This window comes from Cuculus canorus, chromosome 20, assembly GCF_017976375.1.
Source record: "Cuculus canorus isolate bCucCan1 chromosome 20, bCucCan1.pri, whole genome shotgun sequence".
Lineage (NCBI taxonomy): Eukaryota > Metazoa > Chordata > Aves > Cuculiformes > Cuculidae > Cuculus > Cuculus canorus.
In genome coordinates, this window is record NC_071420.1 from 4301719 (window position 1) to 4319905 (window position 18187).

Consider the following 18187-nt stretch of genomic DNA (forward strand, 5'->3'; position numbering starts at 1 on the left):
AACGTACCTAGGGTATGTGACACCCAACGAGAGAAAACTTCTAATTGGGAACTGAGCAGACAACACAAGATTTACTGCTTTGTTTTTATTTAAGAGCAGAGGCAGCACCTGCTATGAATTCACAGCATGCAGCAGCACAGGGAGAAGAAAGAACACATTTACCAAAGAAGCACACATCTTACATTTCCAGCACAGGAGCAGCTAGATGGCCAAAAACAAAGATGCAAGGCAAAATGGCCATTTTCAGGGATGAACGGTTTGCCCATAGAAACCATTCTGAAAGCAGAGAAAGGTTCACATATTGACAAAAGCTGCCATTGTTTGGGGGTTCCCTTTGTATGGTAATTAAGGCATAAATCTGATGCTAAGGAGATGAAATGTCTTCATGCTTTCTGTTGCAGCAGGCAAAATTAAATAAGAGCCTGCAACAATCAAACATAAAATCCAGCATTAAGTCAATGTATAGATTTGCTCCAAAGGAACAATACATTAACATCACATCTACAAACCGTAAACACATAAACAGGCTTATTTCTGCATATGATCGTCCTGAGGTGCCTGACACTCAGCAATCACTTTCAATGAGAATGAGGAATAGTTGTAAAATCAAAAAAGCAAAAAAGCACAACAGCACAACATCACATTGCTTTTAATCAGGGTGAGTGATTTGTTAAATCTAGAATAAAAGGTACTGAACATAAACCAACACTCTTTGGTACTGAAATTCATCCCAGGTGGTTCACATGTACCTTGTACATAAGAAAAAAAAACCCATGCTCTTCACCATAGGGGAGAATCTGCCAAAGGATTCCCACAAATATAAACTGGTGGTTGTTGTTGGGGAGACCTGCTCTCTCCCACCTGCAATCCTAAGACACACACTTCACTGCAAATTGTACTTCTAGCTACACCACAAAGTAAATACCTCAACAGCTTAACAATTCCAAGAATTTGGACTGAAGATAAGCTAACGTAAATCCATCTTTGCAGTTAACATCAGTAACATGTCTACATGTGCATCATAGCCAATAAAAAGATGAGATGTTCTAACTCAGTTTAAAGAACAATTTAATGGATGCAAGCAAGTACTACGGGATGGTCTCCCTTTGCAGAGAGATCCCTGACCCAGGGATCTACCTTCACAGGTCTGAAAACACCAACAGGTTGTTTGTCCTCGATTTCCAAAGGCTACAGTGTGCACCCCCACTGAACTCCATGGACTTGTCTGGAAATTATCAACAGAGTGAAGGAAATGTGTCTGCAAAAAGAGGAGTTCGCCAAGAAAGCTCTTTGGCACATTGGAAGACTGGGGAAGAGTGCCTGATGTTTGAAAGTCCCAAGAGCGTGAGACACAGCCATACTTCCTCCTTTAAAGCTACTCTATAAGGAAATAAGAGCCTTCTCAATAATCGGCACTATAGAGTTTATCCAAAGATCACAGTTAAAAACTTAAAATGAAAGCAGCTCCTCTCACCTAAATGAAGCGCAGCAGCTAGTTGCCTATTCATAAGGGCAATAACAGTGCCAGGATGGCACCAACAGCCACATAGTGAGGTTTCTAGAGGCTCTCCGTTCATGGTTGTGAAAGGTCCTGGACAGATTGACCCTCCCGTATAACTGCTCTATATTACTCACAGTAACAAAGTTAAATGAACTGAAAAGGGCAGGCCTTACTGTAAGGCATTATCAGTAACCACAACTGTCAGAACAATTCCAGTAACTCACTAATGGACTGTATCGGCATTTCCTCAAACCCTCCAGGCCGCAGGCACAACTAGCATTCAGTAGAAGTGCTGTTTTCATTATTTCTTCTGGTTTAAATCATTTAATTTAAATTATACCTTTAACTAGAGTGAAAAACCCTCAAAAGCAAGCAACACAGCCTTTGATATTCAACACTAATCTGATGAAAAACAAGCTCTACTGAGACAACCTGCCATTATGGATTTGTTGGGCACACACAGACAAGATAGATGCTTAACTTACAAGAAACACAAGCTGTTTATAAACTGTACTGTAACAAAGAGATTGTGCTGCTTTTCTAGCTCTGTCTCTTTTGACTAAACCTAAGCAAAGCTAGAAAAAATGTTCTAATACTCACATTCTCGTAAGTAATCGTGAAAAGAAAACACAGAGGGAAAACACCTTCCAGAAGAGCCCCATCATATGAACAATTTGGTAATTAATATCTTTTTAATTTCCCGTGAAGCTAACATAGAAATGAAGTAAGAGTTACCTCTAGGATGACAACCCCATCTTAATTTATTACAAAACCCTAAAACACACACTGATGGAAATGTATTCTGCCTCCTCACTGCACTTTCACCTGCTGTGGTTTTGAGGGTTTGTTTGGTAGATGTAGAGCTCTGTGCCTTTAATTCAGGACTTGGCTGAAGTACCCAATGTCACCACTGTCTACCTGCCTGTCTATTGAATTTCAGAAAATTATTCTTAAAACTGCATAGTTAACAATACATGCAGTGAATACCCGTGGTACAAAATTTAAAGTGCATGCTACTTTTAAGCCACTTGCACTCCAAATTTGGAATGCAATTCATCAATGGGTGAAGGTCTCAACATTTTTTCTTCCAACCCAACTTCACTGCATTCTTAGGCTTGTCTTTTTATCTAGGACTAAGCAAGGTGCGTTCTTCCAGAAGTGTGACTATCATACTCAATATAAACAAGTGAGAGGAAAGCACCCCGCATCCTTCAGTTGACAACAACACTAAGGGTTTTGAAAGGTTCTAACCAAAAGTGTATTATCAGGCTAAAATAGGCATGCTTTAGTGGGAATTAGGATCCAATTCTGCTTCCCAGCACAGATTTGACAGAAAGTATCCTCAGCAGACAGGAGCCAATGCCTTTCATCAAACCACTGGTAAAGCAGCACACGGAGACATCTACCACACAGCAGCCAAGAATGATGAGAGCTGCTTTCTGACCCATTGCAGAGGTTCAAATTAAGTAAACTCCAGAATGATATTTATACACTAACGCATAACTTTCCAGAGCTTCACTCTGTATGTGAGAAAAATGGAAATAATCACTATTTAACATATCTATACACATCAAATGAAGTTCAACATCTTGTTTTCACTGGAATAGCAAATAACGAGCAAGCACTTAAAGAAAAAGGAAGTACACAGCCACATGGACAAAAATAATGACATTTTGCATTAGAATAATAAGGGACTCTCGGATTCCACACGATAAATTCTATAAGACTCCATAATTGCTGACTGTGTTCAAAAGATTCATTTACTCAAATGAACCAACCCATGGAAGAAGGATTTCAGTACCTGTCAAAGTCCTAATTTCAATGCAGACAGGGGGAAGCTGTCCTAGTTAAGGAACAGCGTTGAAAGGAAAGCTAAAAAAAAATAAAACACTCATCACTGACTTGTTTATTTCTGAAGGGAGAAACAAACTTCAGAAACAAACACAGAACTCTGAAGTTCGAAGCCTGGTTTTGTATTCCCTCCCTCTCCCCAAATCAAGGACACCACGTTGTTTCTAAGGCAAAGCCCAGAACTGAAAACCAGGGCAGAGTTTTAGTCCCAACCACTCTTTTTCCATGATATATTCAGGTAGCCTTTCACGGTGTCTTATGAGGGTTTGTTCCTCAGTTTCTGTAGGCATTCAGAAATACCTAGGATGGTTTCTGCAGCCCCTTTCCTGGGATTACATGGAAGCTCATGCTTAAGCCTTCACATTTTACAGAGATGAAAAGCTAACAAAGAGTCTGAAGTTTTTAAAGCTAACACCTGTGATTGCAGCTTTTATCACCTGGATAATTCAGTTTTGCACTCAAAATCATAAAGGCAGCCCCTAAACAAGTTTAAAAGCACATGCGAGTGGCAGGATTGTTGGTCCTACCAACCCTTTTGTTCAAATATCATTCATTTTAGACACACTGAAGTATAAAAATATCACAACAGTCACAAAAGTCAGGGGAATTATTGATCACAGCATTTTGTTAAAGCAATCCAACTATAAGGAAAGCATGCAAATAAACCTTGTGAAGCTAACATGATCTTTGCTTTAGCGTTTTGGGGTAGGCTTGGTTGCTGAAGTCCTAAATACAGCACAGGCAGATGAAAAGCACTAGTTGATTTCACTCTAATGAAGCTTAAGGTATTTTTAGAGGGAAAACCTCTTAAATACTGAAGTGCTTGGCTGATTTTCAAATTCTTTTATTAAGTTATTTATAAATAATAATGATACCCAGGAGAGCATCTTCTTCATTGCCTGAAAGCTTTGAACCTCCTCAAATTCTCATTAAACTACTTCAATAACTTGCTCCCACCATCACATAATTACAGTCACATAATAAGCAGTGAAGTTTCTTTTTTCCAGAAGACATGAACTATCTCCCTCAGTGGTGAATATTCACTATTAAAACAAGGAAATAGGTAAGCTGTGCTCAGTCTGGTGTTGCAGTTAAGTACATGCTATGCCCAAGTCTCATATTCAGTCTGGGAGTGTTATAGGGGAAGCTGATCCAGCCACTTACAAAGCAGCCTTATGTCACGAGTCTTCAAGAGACAGAGGTTCTGCCAGCGGGCTTGGAAAGAAAACCCATTCAGTCCCATGTAGATAAGAAGCTAGAGGAAGGAATCGCTGATGCAGAACTGCAATTGAGAAAACTCTGCAGCAGTAAGAAACGGAGCAGAAAGAAAAAACAGCATTGTATTTGCAAACAGGATTACACTGCAACTCGTTGTGCATCTTTAAGTAAGCTTTCAATACCAAAAATCCTCCTTTGTTCAAATCCCTTCTTTGGAAAGCACTTCATTTGTGCTGCCGCTGCTCAGGCAAAACATACAGCCCTACCCAAATCATCCGTGTCACGGATATTCCATAGGCAGTCAGTCAGTAAAAATAATAATCCAGCCATCCTGACTGGCTAACTGAGGCACTAGCACACACTTTTAATACAACAGTTTCCCAAACTTCCTTATTCCAGAAACAAAGGAAACAAGTCAAGGGTATGTAATTACATTTGGACAAACTGTGACACACCGTTGCCAGAGCTCTTCCAATTAATGGACAGCAGAGGAACGTTTTAACCCAGATTCCTCAATCTCTGTTTGTACTGTATCTTCCAGCTCAATAGACAAAGCGCTGCAGCCTTCTGTTTCTCCTGCACAGTGAGTCTGAAGCCAAATTACACTGTATTCGGTGCTTCTTGGCAAACAGTCCAAACCAAGGCCATGGATAGCATCACTGCCCTTTTGCAACAGATCTGTTTTGTTTTTTTCATAACTGCTATAAAGTAAAGAAAATAATTCATTATCAAGTGCTGCTTTTGTTAAAATCTGTATTAAAATTAAGATAATAGAGCAACAAGAACGCCACATTCTGCCTTGACATGAACAAAAAATAAGTTTAATTAGAGGCAAGTTTTGCAATTAGAAAAAAAACCAACCCTATTGGGCCTCACTAAAGTGGAGCTCAACAGCCCTGAAAGTGCAGAGCAGGCTGCCAACAGGCACTCAAGGAAGAGCCTCATCACACTCCCTCCCCCTGCAACCACCTCGGGAAGGAAAAAGGAATTGGCCAATTAGCTGTTTTTCCTACAGTCTCTTCTTAACAAGAAAAGATGAAGAGAATAAAGCTGAAAGAGGGGAGATTTAGTTGAGATCTCAGGAATAAATGTTTCCCTGTGAGTGTGGGATGGCAATGGTCCAGAGAAGTCATGGATGCCCCACCATTGGAGCTGTTCAAGGCCAAGCTGGATGGGGCTTGGAGCAACCTGATCTAGTGGGAGGTGTCCCTGGCCATGGCAAGGGGTTGGAAGTGGCTGGGCTTTAAAGGTCTCTTCCAACCCAAACCAAGCCATGATTCTATGTAAATGGAGTGGTGAACTATGCGTCAGCTGGAGCAGTTACTGCCCAGACATCTGTGTGTCCTTCCCCTGCAACAGGAGGCAACCGAGGGGAGACAACAGCAGTTCCCAGGTTGTAATCCAATACTGGAGGCCCACTGAAATCCACAGGAACCTGAGCAGCAACAGCACAGTGAATGGAAGTCAGGGTATGTGGAGCAGAGAACAGGGATAACAAAGAAAGGGAAATTAAATGAAGGTGAAAAGTGGTAGCTTTTTCCGAAAACATCAATAAACCTGAAATCAAAATCCCTGTAGGGTGTCTCAGCATCTCATTAAACTGACTCGTCTGTTTCAATCAGAACTGAGTGAAAATCTGGATGCCACACCTTAAAGAAAATATCTTGAGGAAAAGATATGTTGGTCAACAAGTCACTCCCTCTATTAAGATCTGGAATGTACCACAAAGTTTGAAAGCAGTTTCCTGGTGATTATTCTCTACTGAATGTGGCCATTTCTGCCCAAACAACAACAGGAAATCAGTAATAGTTCTGCTGAAAAATGAAGTGCAATAGTAATAACAATATTTAGTACTTCAGAGTACTTCATGTATATAAAGTTCTGCACAAACATTAATTTATCCTAATCATCTCCATGAATCGGGTATGTATTATTAATAGCAGCATTACACAACGGCAGCAGATTCCCGTTATTTCTATTGCTCATTTCTCTTATTCCTCTTTCTCTTTCACATGCAGAACACACCCCTCTGTTGCTTCTTTGCTCTCCTTTACTCCTTCAAAGTTTCTCACCCACCTACTCTGGCAGCCCTGCTCTCCCGGTTCCCAGTGCTAAACATTTAAAGACTCACAGGGGTGGTTTATGTCAAACACTTGAGGCAGGTTCATCTCATTTACCTGCATCACTTACACCCGATACTCTAAGCTGAAAGATGTTCCACTGCATAGACTGACAGCCACATTCACCAGAAACACAGCAACAATTAAAAACACAGTTCACTATACCCGCACCAGCACAAGCACTGCTTCACCACCAGCCGCTTCTTCTGGAAAAGAACAAATGTCTAATTTTTGAGCACTGGAGCTGAGTAATAAAGCAAGTCACACAGTGGCCCAACAATGATAGACAAATCTACTACAGTAAACACTGGCAACCACAAAGTAGTCTAGTTCTCATCTAGTTGTACAAGGAATTCATCAAAGGTAACAAAAGCTGTCATTTCTATCTAAACCTTGGAAGCTTTCACCAATTTTAACACAAATTCATTTGTATCACACTCCATATATCATTCACGGATAACACAAGTACTAACACAAGGGAAATTTTCACTGGTACACACGCAGTATTGCAAATTTAATCAAACACATCGGTCCCTTCTTTGCTGACTTAGACCATAATTCATCAATAACTGCAGTATCTCTCAGGGCAAACACTATGTTGACAGGACTCTGAGGCAGCACTTTTCAGAGCAGTTTTTAAAGTGCTAAGCTAGATCTATTCATCAAAATTGTTTCCTTTAGATGGAAAAAGGTATTACAAGAAAAAGGATGACTTGTTTACCTCCCTGGACAAAAGCATACAGACAGAAAAGATGAGACAAACACCTTTACTGAATGGCACAGAGCCAAGAAAACAAGCATTCAAAAATGAACCACAAATATGACCACGCTGGATTTGCTATTTAATCATGTAGTATGCCAAAAGATCTGAGGTTTTAAGTAAGAATATTAACAGGACATGAATGCTCAACAAGACCTGTCTTCCAGCCACACATAAAAATCTTTATCAGAAAATGTGGGCATTATTGGTCTTCTTTCCAGAGTAGGTAAAACTACCCTTGAATTATCTCGACAGAAATTAAGTTGGAAATTGATTGACTTAGAAACTTTATGCCTCCTATCCACGTTTCTAGACAAATCTCCTTTCCCAATAAAACTCAGAATCAGCTGATTTATAAAATAGATTGAACTGGTAGTAGAGCTTTCAGTCAAAGAGCAAAGAATACGATAGGCTTTCTCTAACCCTCACAGAACCAGCATGCGGCAGCGCAGAGCCCCGCACACCCCAGCCTGAGGGCTGCCCTGGCAGCTCCATGATCCAAATGTGAAAACATCACCACAGAAGTACCAGCAGCACTGACACAGCAGCCAAACCCATCCAGGGAAAATGAATCCAAATGAATGCACGATCCTCATGGCCTAATGGAGATCAGTTTTACGTATTACAACCACAGCAGGGCTTTGCACAGTGCTTCAGCTACTGTAATTCCCTTGGTGCTTAATCATCCTTTTAATCATCAAAATTTGGTACTCGCAGATATTTTTATTTCCCATCTTTTTTTTTTTTTTTTCCCCCCCCCACAAGGTCTCTCCAAACTTTCTCCCAGAAAAAAAGCTTTCTGGCTCTCCTCCTCTTACTCCCAAGCGAGACATCACCACAAACAACACCGCCTAGGGCTGCCAGCTTGCTTTTTAAAGGGCATTCACGGAAGACTCCGCCAAGAGTAAACTCAAGTTTCCCCTCCTGTCCCACATGGTAGTGAATAAAGAAAGAAGCTGACAGACAAGTCTGGTTACTCTGCAGTGGGGTAATAGCACAGGTATTCTCCATTATCAGATCATGGAATAATATGTAATGTTAACATACTTAATAGCATAAATTAAGCAGGGACAAGACCAAGTGAATTGTCCAGTTTTCGATACAAATATTCCTGTGGCACCATTTCATTACTTTGCAGCATACTTGCAAAGTTTATGTTCCCATCCATATTTTTCAAGCTCTTCTCATAGATTTCACAACGTCACTACGAATACATTTTAATTTTTAGCGCTGTATCTTCATAACAATATATATACATTCATTATGTATTTGTATCAATTAGTCTAGCACCACGTTTACTGTACTGCAAATATTCAGCTTCAAGACTCGCATAAACCTTGTCAGCTTACCCTATGAGCACATTTGGCTCGTAGGACTTGGATCTGCCAGCTTCCAGTGATTTCCTGGGACCTTTTGCCAGCTTATACAGTTTTTTTGCATTAACAGTCCACTAACTGCCTCCTCTGAAGACAAATATGTTGCAACTCTTTAGTAATTTCCTCTGCCGGTGTCTACTTCTGAGCTTACTGCTTCTCAGTTCAGAAGTTTTGAACATCATGCAGGCTTTGATTTCTCGCCAAGGTTGTTTGCTGCTTCTATACCAGATTTCTCCATGCACCTTACAGTTATCTCCAAAATGCAGTAGCATTCTATGATTAGTTATGGCCCTGTTCCCTAAGCATTTCTTGTTTTTTCTCAGTGTCATGGTCTATTTTTAAGCCTCAACATTTTCCAAAAATCACCAAGATGACGCCTTCACTGTTTCTGAAACTGCCTTATTTAATTACACTTTTCATTCATTTTTATCCTAAAACCATACTAGAGAGTTCAGTATGTTTAAAGCGACCAAAATTATCAATGCCTCAAAGAATGCTGGGCTCAAATTCTGAAGACATCTGCAGATAACGTTTACAAAATGCTTTAAAGTTTTTCTCTCTTCATCGTTTTAGACTTTCCAAAATAGTGCACTCAGAAGAATGCCAGTTTCTTGGAAGAGTATCTTACAGTTTTTCTCTGTAGCTTTCTTTAACAAAATGCTAAATGAATAAAAGTACTCACTACCTCACCAATAAAAAAACAAAGCAAAACAAAATTCGCAACAACAATGCCAGGTTTACTCAGATTAACTAACACCGAGTCTTAAAAGTACAATATTTCAGGTAAAATTTGCCTCCAAAATATCAAGACTCTTTTTTTTCCCTGGAAGCTTTACCTTTTCTGCATGCTTAATAAATTCAACCTAACAAGTAATAAATCAAGTTTAAATCAATTAATTTCTAGTTTTAAAGATATTAAAGAAAGTCAAGGATGAAGTAGTGGTAAGCCACAATCGAAAAAATTGGTTCTAATTTCCTGTAAGAGCTTTTTGTGCATTTCTGGCTGGAAGTTTAAGTTATTTGTAAGAAAGCACATTTGAGAAAGCCACAGGTAATTCTTTATTTATTTATTTTTTGAAATGAAAGCCTGCCCTCTTGCGTGAGATTGAAGGTTAGCAGAAATACAATCAAGAACACATAGGCATCATCATCAGGGCTATTTCTTGACTACCTAGAAAACAAGCATCTTCCTGTGCTCTCCCATCAGTGTGTGCCGCCTGCTGAATGGGGAACACAGAGCAGCTACTCATAATCTAATGCCCTCTCTAAAACAAGAATAAAAAGCAAGTGCTTCCTATTTTGTTATCTTGGCAAATAAACATCACCTGCAAATATTTAAGTGCAATGGGAATTAGTCCTTCCCATCACCATTTGTACACATTTGGTAGAGAGAAAAGAAAAAAAGGTTCTCTGCCTAACGCTGACGAAGAAAAGGAAGGACAGCTAAACCATTGGGACTTTCTGTTTCATTTTTCAACCCTTACCCCAGTTAGTATACTGGAAAGGCATCTACTTTCTTAAGAAGAGAGGAGGCCAAGCATGAGGACTGAGTCACAAGTGACTTGCGAAAGCCTACTGAAGATTATATATAAACATCACTTCATGCTGACAAGATCCCGAAGTCAAAATGACTGAAAAGTAGCACGACTACTACCAACTCCATGCATTTCAACTCGGCATGAGCCGTAAATGTTTATCCAGCTGCATAAGTAGCAGCACTGTCATAGAATAGATGGTGCAAGGCATGCATTTTGGACATGAATATCTACAAAGCTTTCATCCACACTTCAAATTAAGAATGTCTCATGCCCCAAAGAAGTCAGGCACCACCAACAGAAGTAAAACACTAATAACACCTACTTTCGAAGGTGTTCATGTTCCTTCAGGAACAGTTCTGTTCTTCTGTTATTCACTCCAGATCCACTTTTATATGATCTGAAATGTAAAAAATAGTATGAGTTGAAACATTTTTCCAGAGGCTTTTCATCAGACAACTTTAACTGATTTACCTCCCTGTCATACTCTGCTACGCTGAAATGACCAAATAGAAAAGTTCCAGACATTTTTAACATGATTTGGCATAGCTTAATAGTTTCACTTTAATAACATTAATTCCTTTCCAGTTAAAAGGAAACAAACAGAAGCAGAATTTTACCACAACCTTAATAGAAGTCATGAATTCGAATAACTTTTTGCATTGTTGAGAGCACAAATAAGCTACACCAAGTATTCTCTCTCCAAAGATGGTCCCTTGATATTGCTGTAACACACAATACGACTTACTCGATATCTTTTCGTACTGATCCCAACAGATTCTCCCTTTCTCGTATTGCCAAGAAGTTCGCTTTGGTTTTGTGGAATTCATGTGTATAATCCTGCAATGAAACAATTACTCCAAAATGAGGACCATGAGATCAGTTTAACAGAACAATATACTTAAGTAAGATCCAACCACCTTTTAAAATGTTAACTGCTCTCTAATTCAAAATGTAGGACCAACTTATTAATTCAATTAACATTACAAACGCTTCAAAGTTGATGCAAAGTATTTTAAAAACTAATAATTATCCCAAACAAAGAAACAAAACAAAAGCAAGAACAGGCATTTGTTACCTGCAATATGTCTCGATGACGCTGTAACGTGTGCATCAGTGCAGCGTTCAGGGATGGGACTCCTGCGCTATTTGTGTATTCTGCCATTTTGTCGTTTACCCCAGTAAGCTAGAGGAAGAAAACAAACCCAAACCATCAAATGGTTTATTCTTGTAAGAGAGTTACAACGCACAAGCTAAAGGAGCAAATTCTAACAACAGACACATACCTTTAGAAACACTGGTCTGTCACTCACGCTACTATTTCCTAATGTCCATCCTAGAAACCTGCACTGCAGTATTTGCTAAATGCTGCAATAAAACCACAGTAACCCAAATCACCTTTCCCAGAAGTTGTTCGATCTCCACAGCCATGGTCTCAAACATTCTGTCCTGGCTTGATCCATTTAAGAGAGGAGTTGTATCAGAGCTAAGGAAAAAGAACAATAGCAGTTACTGAGAGTAGAATATCTTTTTGTGAATGCAAGTACTAAGGAAACAGCAGCGTTAGGTGGTGGCAAGCTCCACTATGCAGCTTTCCTAGAGGAGGAATTAAGTGCAGAAAATGACATTATCTTCTCATCCTGCCTCACTTGTTCAGATAAGAGCTGAAGGCATGCATCACGTGGGGAAAATAAAACCTCTCCATGGGAGGCATGTGTTGGGGACACCAAACACTTGCCTACCACCAGCATGGATCTAGCAACAACGCACTTCCCTACCTAACTTTTAAGCTCCATTTATTATTGGCAGGAGGGAGCACTACACCGTTAGCAGGTTGCATCACCTACATAATTACACCTTAATAACACAGTGCTAGGACAATCCACTGACCTGTTCCCAGGGCAACACAAACCACAGGTTTTAAAACAGTTACAGTTTCATTCAGTACATCTGAAGTGAGAAGAGAGTTTTGCGTAGGACCACGAGAATAAGCAAAGCAATCACATTACAGGGCAAGTAACAGCACAGAGCTAGAGAAAAGAAAGACCATGAGTCCGATTCAAGAGTAGCAAGACCATTTTTGAGGCACTCCCATGCTTCCAGAACCAGAAATTCATGGAAAGGTTCAAAACTGATTCAACCATCAAATTAAATAAGAACATCAGCACACACACATAGAGCAGTCACACTCACCACTGAGACAGTCCTGTGAATCACAGTTAACAGGCAAAGCACGGCAGTTTTTAAAGGTTGTTAACAGGGACACAGAAGTTGATAATGAGAGCTATGGAATTATGTGAAAGACCTCAACTTTGGCCCATAAGCTAGAAAGACTTGAAAATTTTTATTGTACTAGTTCTTCAATCAAAAATAAATCTGCCTAAAGCAAAAAGAAGCTATTCATATACACACACACACACGTATGTGTGAACATATCTGGTTCCTATGTATACTCAAACACATAAATAGATCTACTGTTACTACTCATCTTAGCAGAAAGCCAAGAAGAAACAGGTGCTTCTCCTGAAGGGAAGGCTGGTCGCCTGAGCAACCCTGGACCAGCAAGAGCTGCCCAGTGCTCCACTTCCCTCATCCCTGAAACAGGGATTACAAACACCACATCAGCCCACCGGGAGGTGTAAGGCTAAATTCTCCTAATACTGAAGTCCCTGAAGCCCCCTGCGAGCTTAATACAAGAAAAACTGGGAAGTAAACCAACACTGCATATGTTAAAAAGTCCTGTTGTTACTTCACACGCTTAACTCCACAGTTAAAATCACAGAATCCTTGAGGTTGGAAAAAACCTTCAAGGTCAACCAGTCCAACCATCAGCCAACACCATCGTGCCCACAAACTCACAGGCCAATATCGCTCAATGCTGCATGAAGACTAGCATCGCAGCATCAAGAAGCAGTGAAACAAACTTCTTAAGAAGCGAAGCATAACAGCTACCGGTGGGGCTCGTGCTAAGCAAGTCAGAAAAGTGAATCAAGTGCCACAAGCTATATTTAAAATATAAAGAAATGGGCTAGTACCTATACCTGTCGCGCCGTCCGTCTCGGCTGCTGCTGTAGCTGGTGCAGAGTTTGCTGAAGGAGACGAGTTTCAGGTCCAGCTCGTTCTCCAGCTGCCTCGCCTGCTTCCTGAGATCTGCACGGGTGGCCGAGAGCGGGAAGAAATCACCGACCTGCCCGCTTACCCCGGGTCCTCAGGGGAGGCACCTGCACCGGTCGGCAGCCTCGGACAGGGGAGCCCCAGAGGGATGGGAAGGGCTCACAGATGGGGCTGAGAGAAGGGGGTGGGCACGGCTGAAGCCTCACAGACGGGGCTGAGAGAAGGGGGTGAGCACAGCTGAGCTCCCACAGCGAGCGGAGCCCGCAGGGCCCTGCCTGCCTCCCCGCGGCGGGGCTCAGCCGGCCCCGCCGTCCCACGGCCGAGCGGCCGCTGCCGCAACCCCAGGCGTAGGGGGGCACCGCCGCACCCTCCCGCAGCCGCCCCGCCCCGGCCGATACCCGGGAAGGCCCCGCCGCCCCGTGGCCGCACTCGCCTTCCCAGTAATTGCTGCTCCCCGCCGCCATCTTTGTTGTCCAACGTCAGCCGCGGCGCCAACGAGAGGGGAAGGCCAGAGCGTCCGGCTACAAGCGCGGGGCACGACGGGGCGGTCGGTCCTCCCACTGCAGCGCCCCCTGGCAGCTGGGAGAAACCCACCCTGCGCAGCGCCCCCGCCCTGCAGCCCCGGGTTTGGAATAAGGAGAGCCATGAGCAGCCCTGAGGAGAAGGACCGGGGGGTCTGGGGGAGGAAAGGCTCAACGTGAGCTGGCAAGGTGTGCTCACAGCCCAGAAAGCCAACCCCAGCCTGGGCTGCATCCAAAGCAGTGGGACCAGCAGGGGGAGGGGGGGGGATGCTGCCCTCTGCTCCTCTCTGCTGAGACCCAGCGTGGGGCCCTGCAGCCAGTTCTAGAAGCTTCAGCCCAGGAAGGATGTGGAGATGTTAGATCAGGTCCAGAGGAGGCCACGGAGATGATCCAGAGCACCTCCCATGCGAGGACAGGCTGAGAGCGCTGGGATTGTTCAGCCTGGAGAAGAGAAGGCTCCAAGAAGATCTCTTTGTGGCCTTTCAATGCTTGAAGGGGCTACAGGAAAGCTGGGAGAAAACCTTTTTAGCAGGGCCTGTAGCAATAGGACAAGGGGTAACATTTCTAACTTAAAAAAGTTGAGGTTTAAACTGGATATTAGGAAGAAATTCTTTTCACTGAGGGTGGTGAGGCACTGGAAGAGGTTGTCCAGAGAGGTGGTAGATGATCCACCCCTGGAAACATTAAAGGATGGATGGGGCTCTGAGCAACCTAATGAAGTTGAAGATGTCCCTCGTCATTGCAGGTGGGTTGGACTGGATGACCTTCATGATCCCTTCCAATTAACAGCATTCTATGATTCCATGAATGAGACAACCCAGGTGGACATCAAAATAGTTTTATACAGATTATTGGATCTCAGTATACAGATAAAAAACAGAAGGCCCGGCTGAGGGCAGAGCCAGGCCTCGCCTCGCGCCGCCCCATCCCGCTGCCAGGAGAAGGCGATTCAAGTCCCTTGTAAAAATGGACATTTGAAGGCACAGTGCACGGACCGACACGCTCCAGGGACAAACACCTGCAAGGGACCGGCTCCTCACCAGAACCTGCACAGGCATGCCTGCAGATGGACGGACAGACAGACAGATGGCAAGGGGAGGCTGCTCCTGCCTTCCCAACACTGCTGACAAACAGCCCCAGGTGTCACTTGCTGTGGCTCTGAGCAGGGAGTGAGAGCCAGACACCCCACCTGGTCCTGTGGCAGAGAAGTCTTGCATGTTTGCAAAACATCTCAAATCCACTCACCTTAGAAAGACGCACCTATCCAAGCTAATTGCCAAACACACTCTCAGAGAGAAAGGGCCGATTCCTAATGAGACTTATTGCTAGAGGGACAAAACAAGGCCAACTCAGTCCATTCCCTACTGCCAGCACAAATAAAGCCCAAATAGAGCTCTAAGAGCTGTTTGCAAACTCAACTTCAATATAAACCCCAAGATGTGGCTCTTGTTAAAGCCCTCAGAAGCAGGAAAGGCAGGGTTAATGCTATTGTGTACTGGTGGGCACAAAGAAAAAGACCAGCTCCCCTCCCCTACTCAGCACAGTGAGTTGGGAGGAGGCATTGGACGTTCATGGCTCCTGCAAAACAGAGGCAGCGAGATCAGCTCTTCCATGCCACAGCGCCGTGGGACAGGAGCACAGGGAACATTCAGCCTCATCTCCCTGTTTCCAGAACTCCTACCAAGCCAGATTTTCTCACATCTTGCAGAAGATGTACTGATGTCTGAGGGTTATCCTTGTCCCTCAGACAAGGGACCTGCACAAAACCAGCACGCAGCTGCCAAGATGATGAGTGTGGCAGCAGAGCCACAGGCGTGTGGGTCTGGAAAGGGATCTACCACACACAGAGACGAGGAGCAGCTCCTTCCCCAGGTGATGTGGCCCAGCAGCCTTCACAGAGAACACACTGTGCTGTTCTCTCACAGACCACACCAGAGCCTATCACACATTTGAGTGCAAACACACCTCCCCAAATACACCACACACGCAGGTTTTACTAGTGGGACCTCCCCAGGCTGCTGGTGACAGAGCAGCTCAAGGCAAACTGGGTGCTTAAAACATTGCTGCACCAGGCTCCTGCGCCCCACAGCTTGGGTCAGTGTGGCAAGAATTAAAGAAGAAAATGAGCAGCAAGAAAATAAGTGCCTATTCTAACCCCAGCCTGCTGCCCAGAAAGCACAGGAACATCAGAGGTGTATAAAGGCTTTAGAAAGCAAACATTTCAGCCTTTCTTCTCTGGACATCCCTTCTATGCCCTATAAATCCCATGTGTTTGGGGATGGAGGATGCAGCTCCAGCTTCCTACCAAGTGCTAAAAAACAGCATTGGGCTACTTCTCCCCATCTCCTTCAGCACAGACATTCCTGCCCTTCCTCATACTCCACATCCGGGCACCACAGCAGCAGCTACAGCTGCAGCCACACAAGCAGGCAGAGCTGTTGCTACACACTTGAGAAATGCTGTAGTAGCAGAACAGAGCCAAGCCAGCAGGCTAATTCAATGCCTACGACTACCACAGCTGGATGAGAGGGTTTTTCCAAAGTGCTCTCATCACTAAAAGGTTTTAGGTGGACAATAGCAAACGGTGCAGCTTTTCTTCAAAATTTAAGACTGAAGTTAGGCCATGGATACTCCCATGACCTCTCCCTGCTGCTCCAGTAATGCTTAAATACAAAGTAGTGGTCAGATTTCACAGTTTCCTCCTGAATGGTGGTGGACTCGAGCAAAACTGATCAGGTGGGTCAGCAACAGGTTGCTTTTAAGCACTATCCACCACGATCAGTTTATCCAGTTGCTTAGAACAATCCTGAGTTGCTCTTTCAGACACCACGCTGTTGTAACACCAACATCCTACGCCAAAGGCCAGGACTACTACACAAACAAAAAGCAACCAGGGGTGATGGGGATAAAGTTTCTTTCTTCCCCAGAAGTCAGGAACAGCAGTACTGCAGAGCTGGAAAGCAATCGAACTCTGACAGAGTTCATTGAAGCTCTAACATTTGCTCCTTTCTCCAGCTCACAGCAAAAATAGATGTCGTCTCCCCCAGCTTTGAGGATGCCAAGCCATCGCCTGGAACTAGCAGCGCATTAGAGGTGCTCCACAACCACTGCGGACCAGAGCAGGCCAGAACATCTCAGGGTGGGGAAAAGCTTCAAGGGAGCAGCTGAGAACCAAGTACAGTCTTATTCCAAAGGCTGCTCTGCAGAACATGGAGTCAAGTGAAGGATCTGGCTTCCCCCAAGAACAGAGTAGAAAACATGAAATCAAAACAGGGAGAGAAACTGCTTTGGAGTGTTGTAACTATGACCCCATGCAGGTCTTAAGACACTTCCCCACCATCTGCTCACTTTGTCGAGATGCTGGGGAAGTGCTAGGAACTCTGCTGGCCATCCTGTTAAGTTGCCTTTCAAACAAATTCATGTAAACCTCCAGATCTTGAGCCAAAAATGTAACAAGCCATGCCCTTAGCCCGAACACAGCCTCCCAACACCCACTGATTTGCATGTACATAGGAACAGAGCAAATAAAGGGAACTTGGGAGCTGCCATCCACACCTCTGGAGGACACATCCTGCAAACTAATGTTTCAAAACTGAACCACAGGGATAGCCCCCTGCCACCAGGTCTGGTCCATGAGAACCTCCTTTCCTGCCCCTGAGGTGTCAGTGTTTGCTGGAGTACAATGTTTCTTCTTCAGTGTCCGTTTCATCCTGGAATTCATGGCTCAGGAGGGATTTCTTTGAGCCTGTGGACATCATGCGGATTTCATCCTCATAATCATCATGGTGCTGTCGGAGGCGGTGGAAGCCATCCTTGTGTCTGTTGGACTTAATTGAGCAGACACACCAGATGATACAGGCGGTGAGGACCAGAGCAGACATACTTGCACCTGCCAGAGAGAAGACCTTAAAGTTAATGCCATGTTCCTCCATCCCAGAGACTCACTGGCTTGCACCATCTCTCTTACTTTCTCTGGTCACAGCCGCTTTCCTCACCACACTGTAACACTGCTCCTCCCTCTTAGGCCACAGAACACACGCTACGCAAGAGAGGTGCTCTCAGGACTGCACTAGTTTCTAATATAGGACAGCATCACTGAACTCCTCTGCAGACCACTGGGTATAATCTCCAGTCTCCCCAACAGCTACCATCTCAACAAAATAATTTCTTAATGCCTACCTGGTGCCACAC

The 18187-nt window shown here is 43.5% G+C and overlaps 2 protein-coding genes across 3 annotated transcripts in view; both read right to left on the reverse strand.

The window, feature by feature from the left end:
* GOSR1 (golgi SNAP receptor complex member 1) overlaps positions 1 to 13758 on the reverse strand; it is a 28699-nt gene extending 14941 nt beyond the window's left edge. The window contains exons 1-5 of one of the 2 annotated variants that reach the window (XM_009558469.2): positions 13403 to 13758; positions 11760 to 11847; positions 11440 to 11547; positions 11110 to 11201; positions 10687 to 10761 (exon numbers count right to left, since the gene is read on the reverse strand). In XM_009558469.2, coding sequence (XP_009556764.1) covers positions 10687 to 10761; positions 11110 to 11201; positions 11440 to 11547; positions 11760 to 11804 — 320 coding nt within the window. In that variant the 5' untranslated portion in view covers positions 11805 to 11847; positions 13403 to 13758. Of the gene's footprint in view, positions 1 to 10686; positions 10762 to 11109; positions 11202 to 11439; positions 11548 to 11759; positions 11848 to 13396 lie in introns of both variants that reach the window. The other variant, XM_054085058.1, reaches the window with a different exon arrangement.
* A 1072-nt stretch (positions 13759 to 14830) lies between these two features.
* The window catches only part of CPD (carboxypeptidase D), a 28529-nt gene continuing 25172 nt past the window's right edge, over positions 14831 to 18187 (reverse strand). Inside the window, exon 21 of the mRNA XM_054085098.1 lies at positions 14831 to 17885. Coding sequence (XP_053941073.1) covers positions 17659 to 17885 — 227 coding nt within the window. The 3' untranslated portion in view covers positions 14831 to 17658. The remainder of the gene's footprint in view (positions 17886 to 18187) is intronic.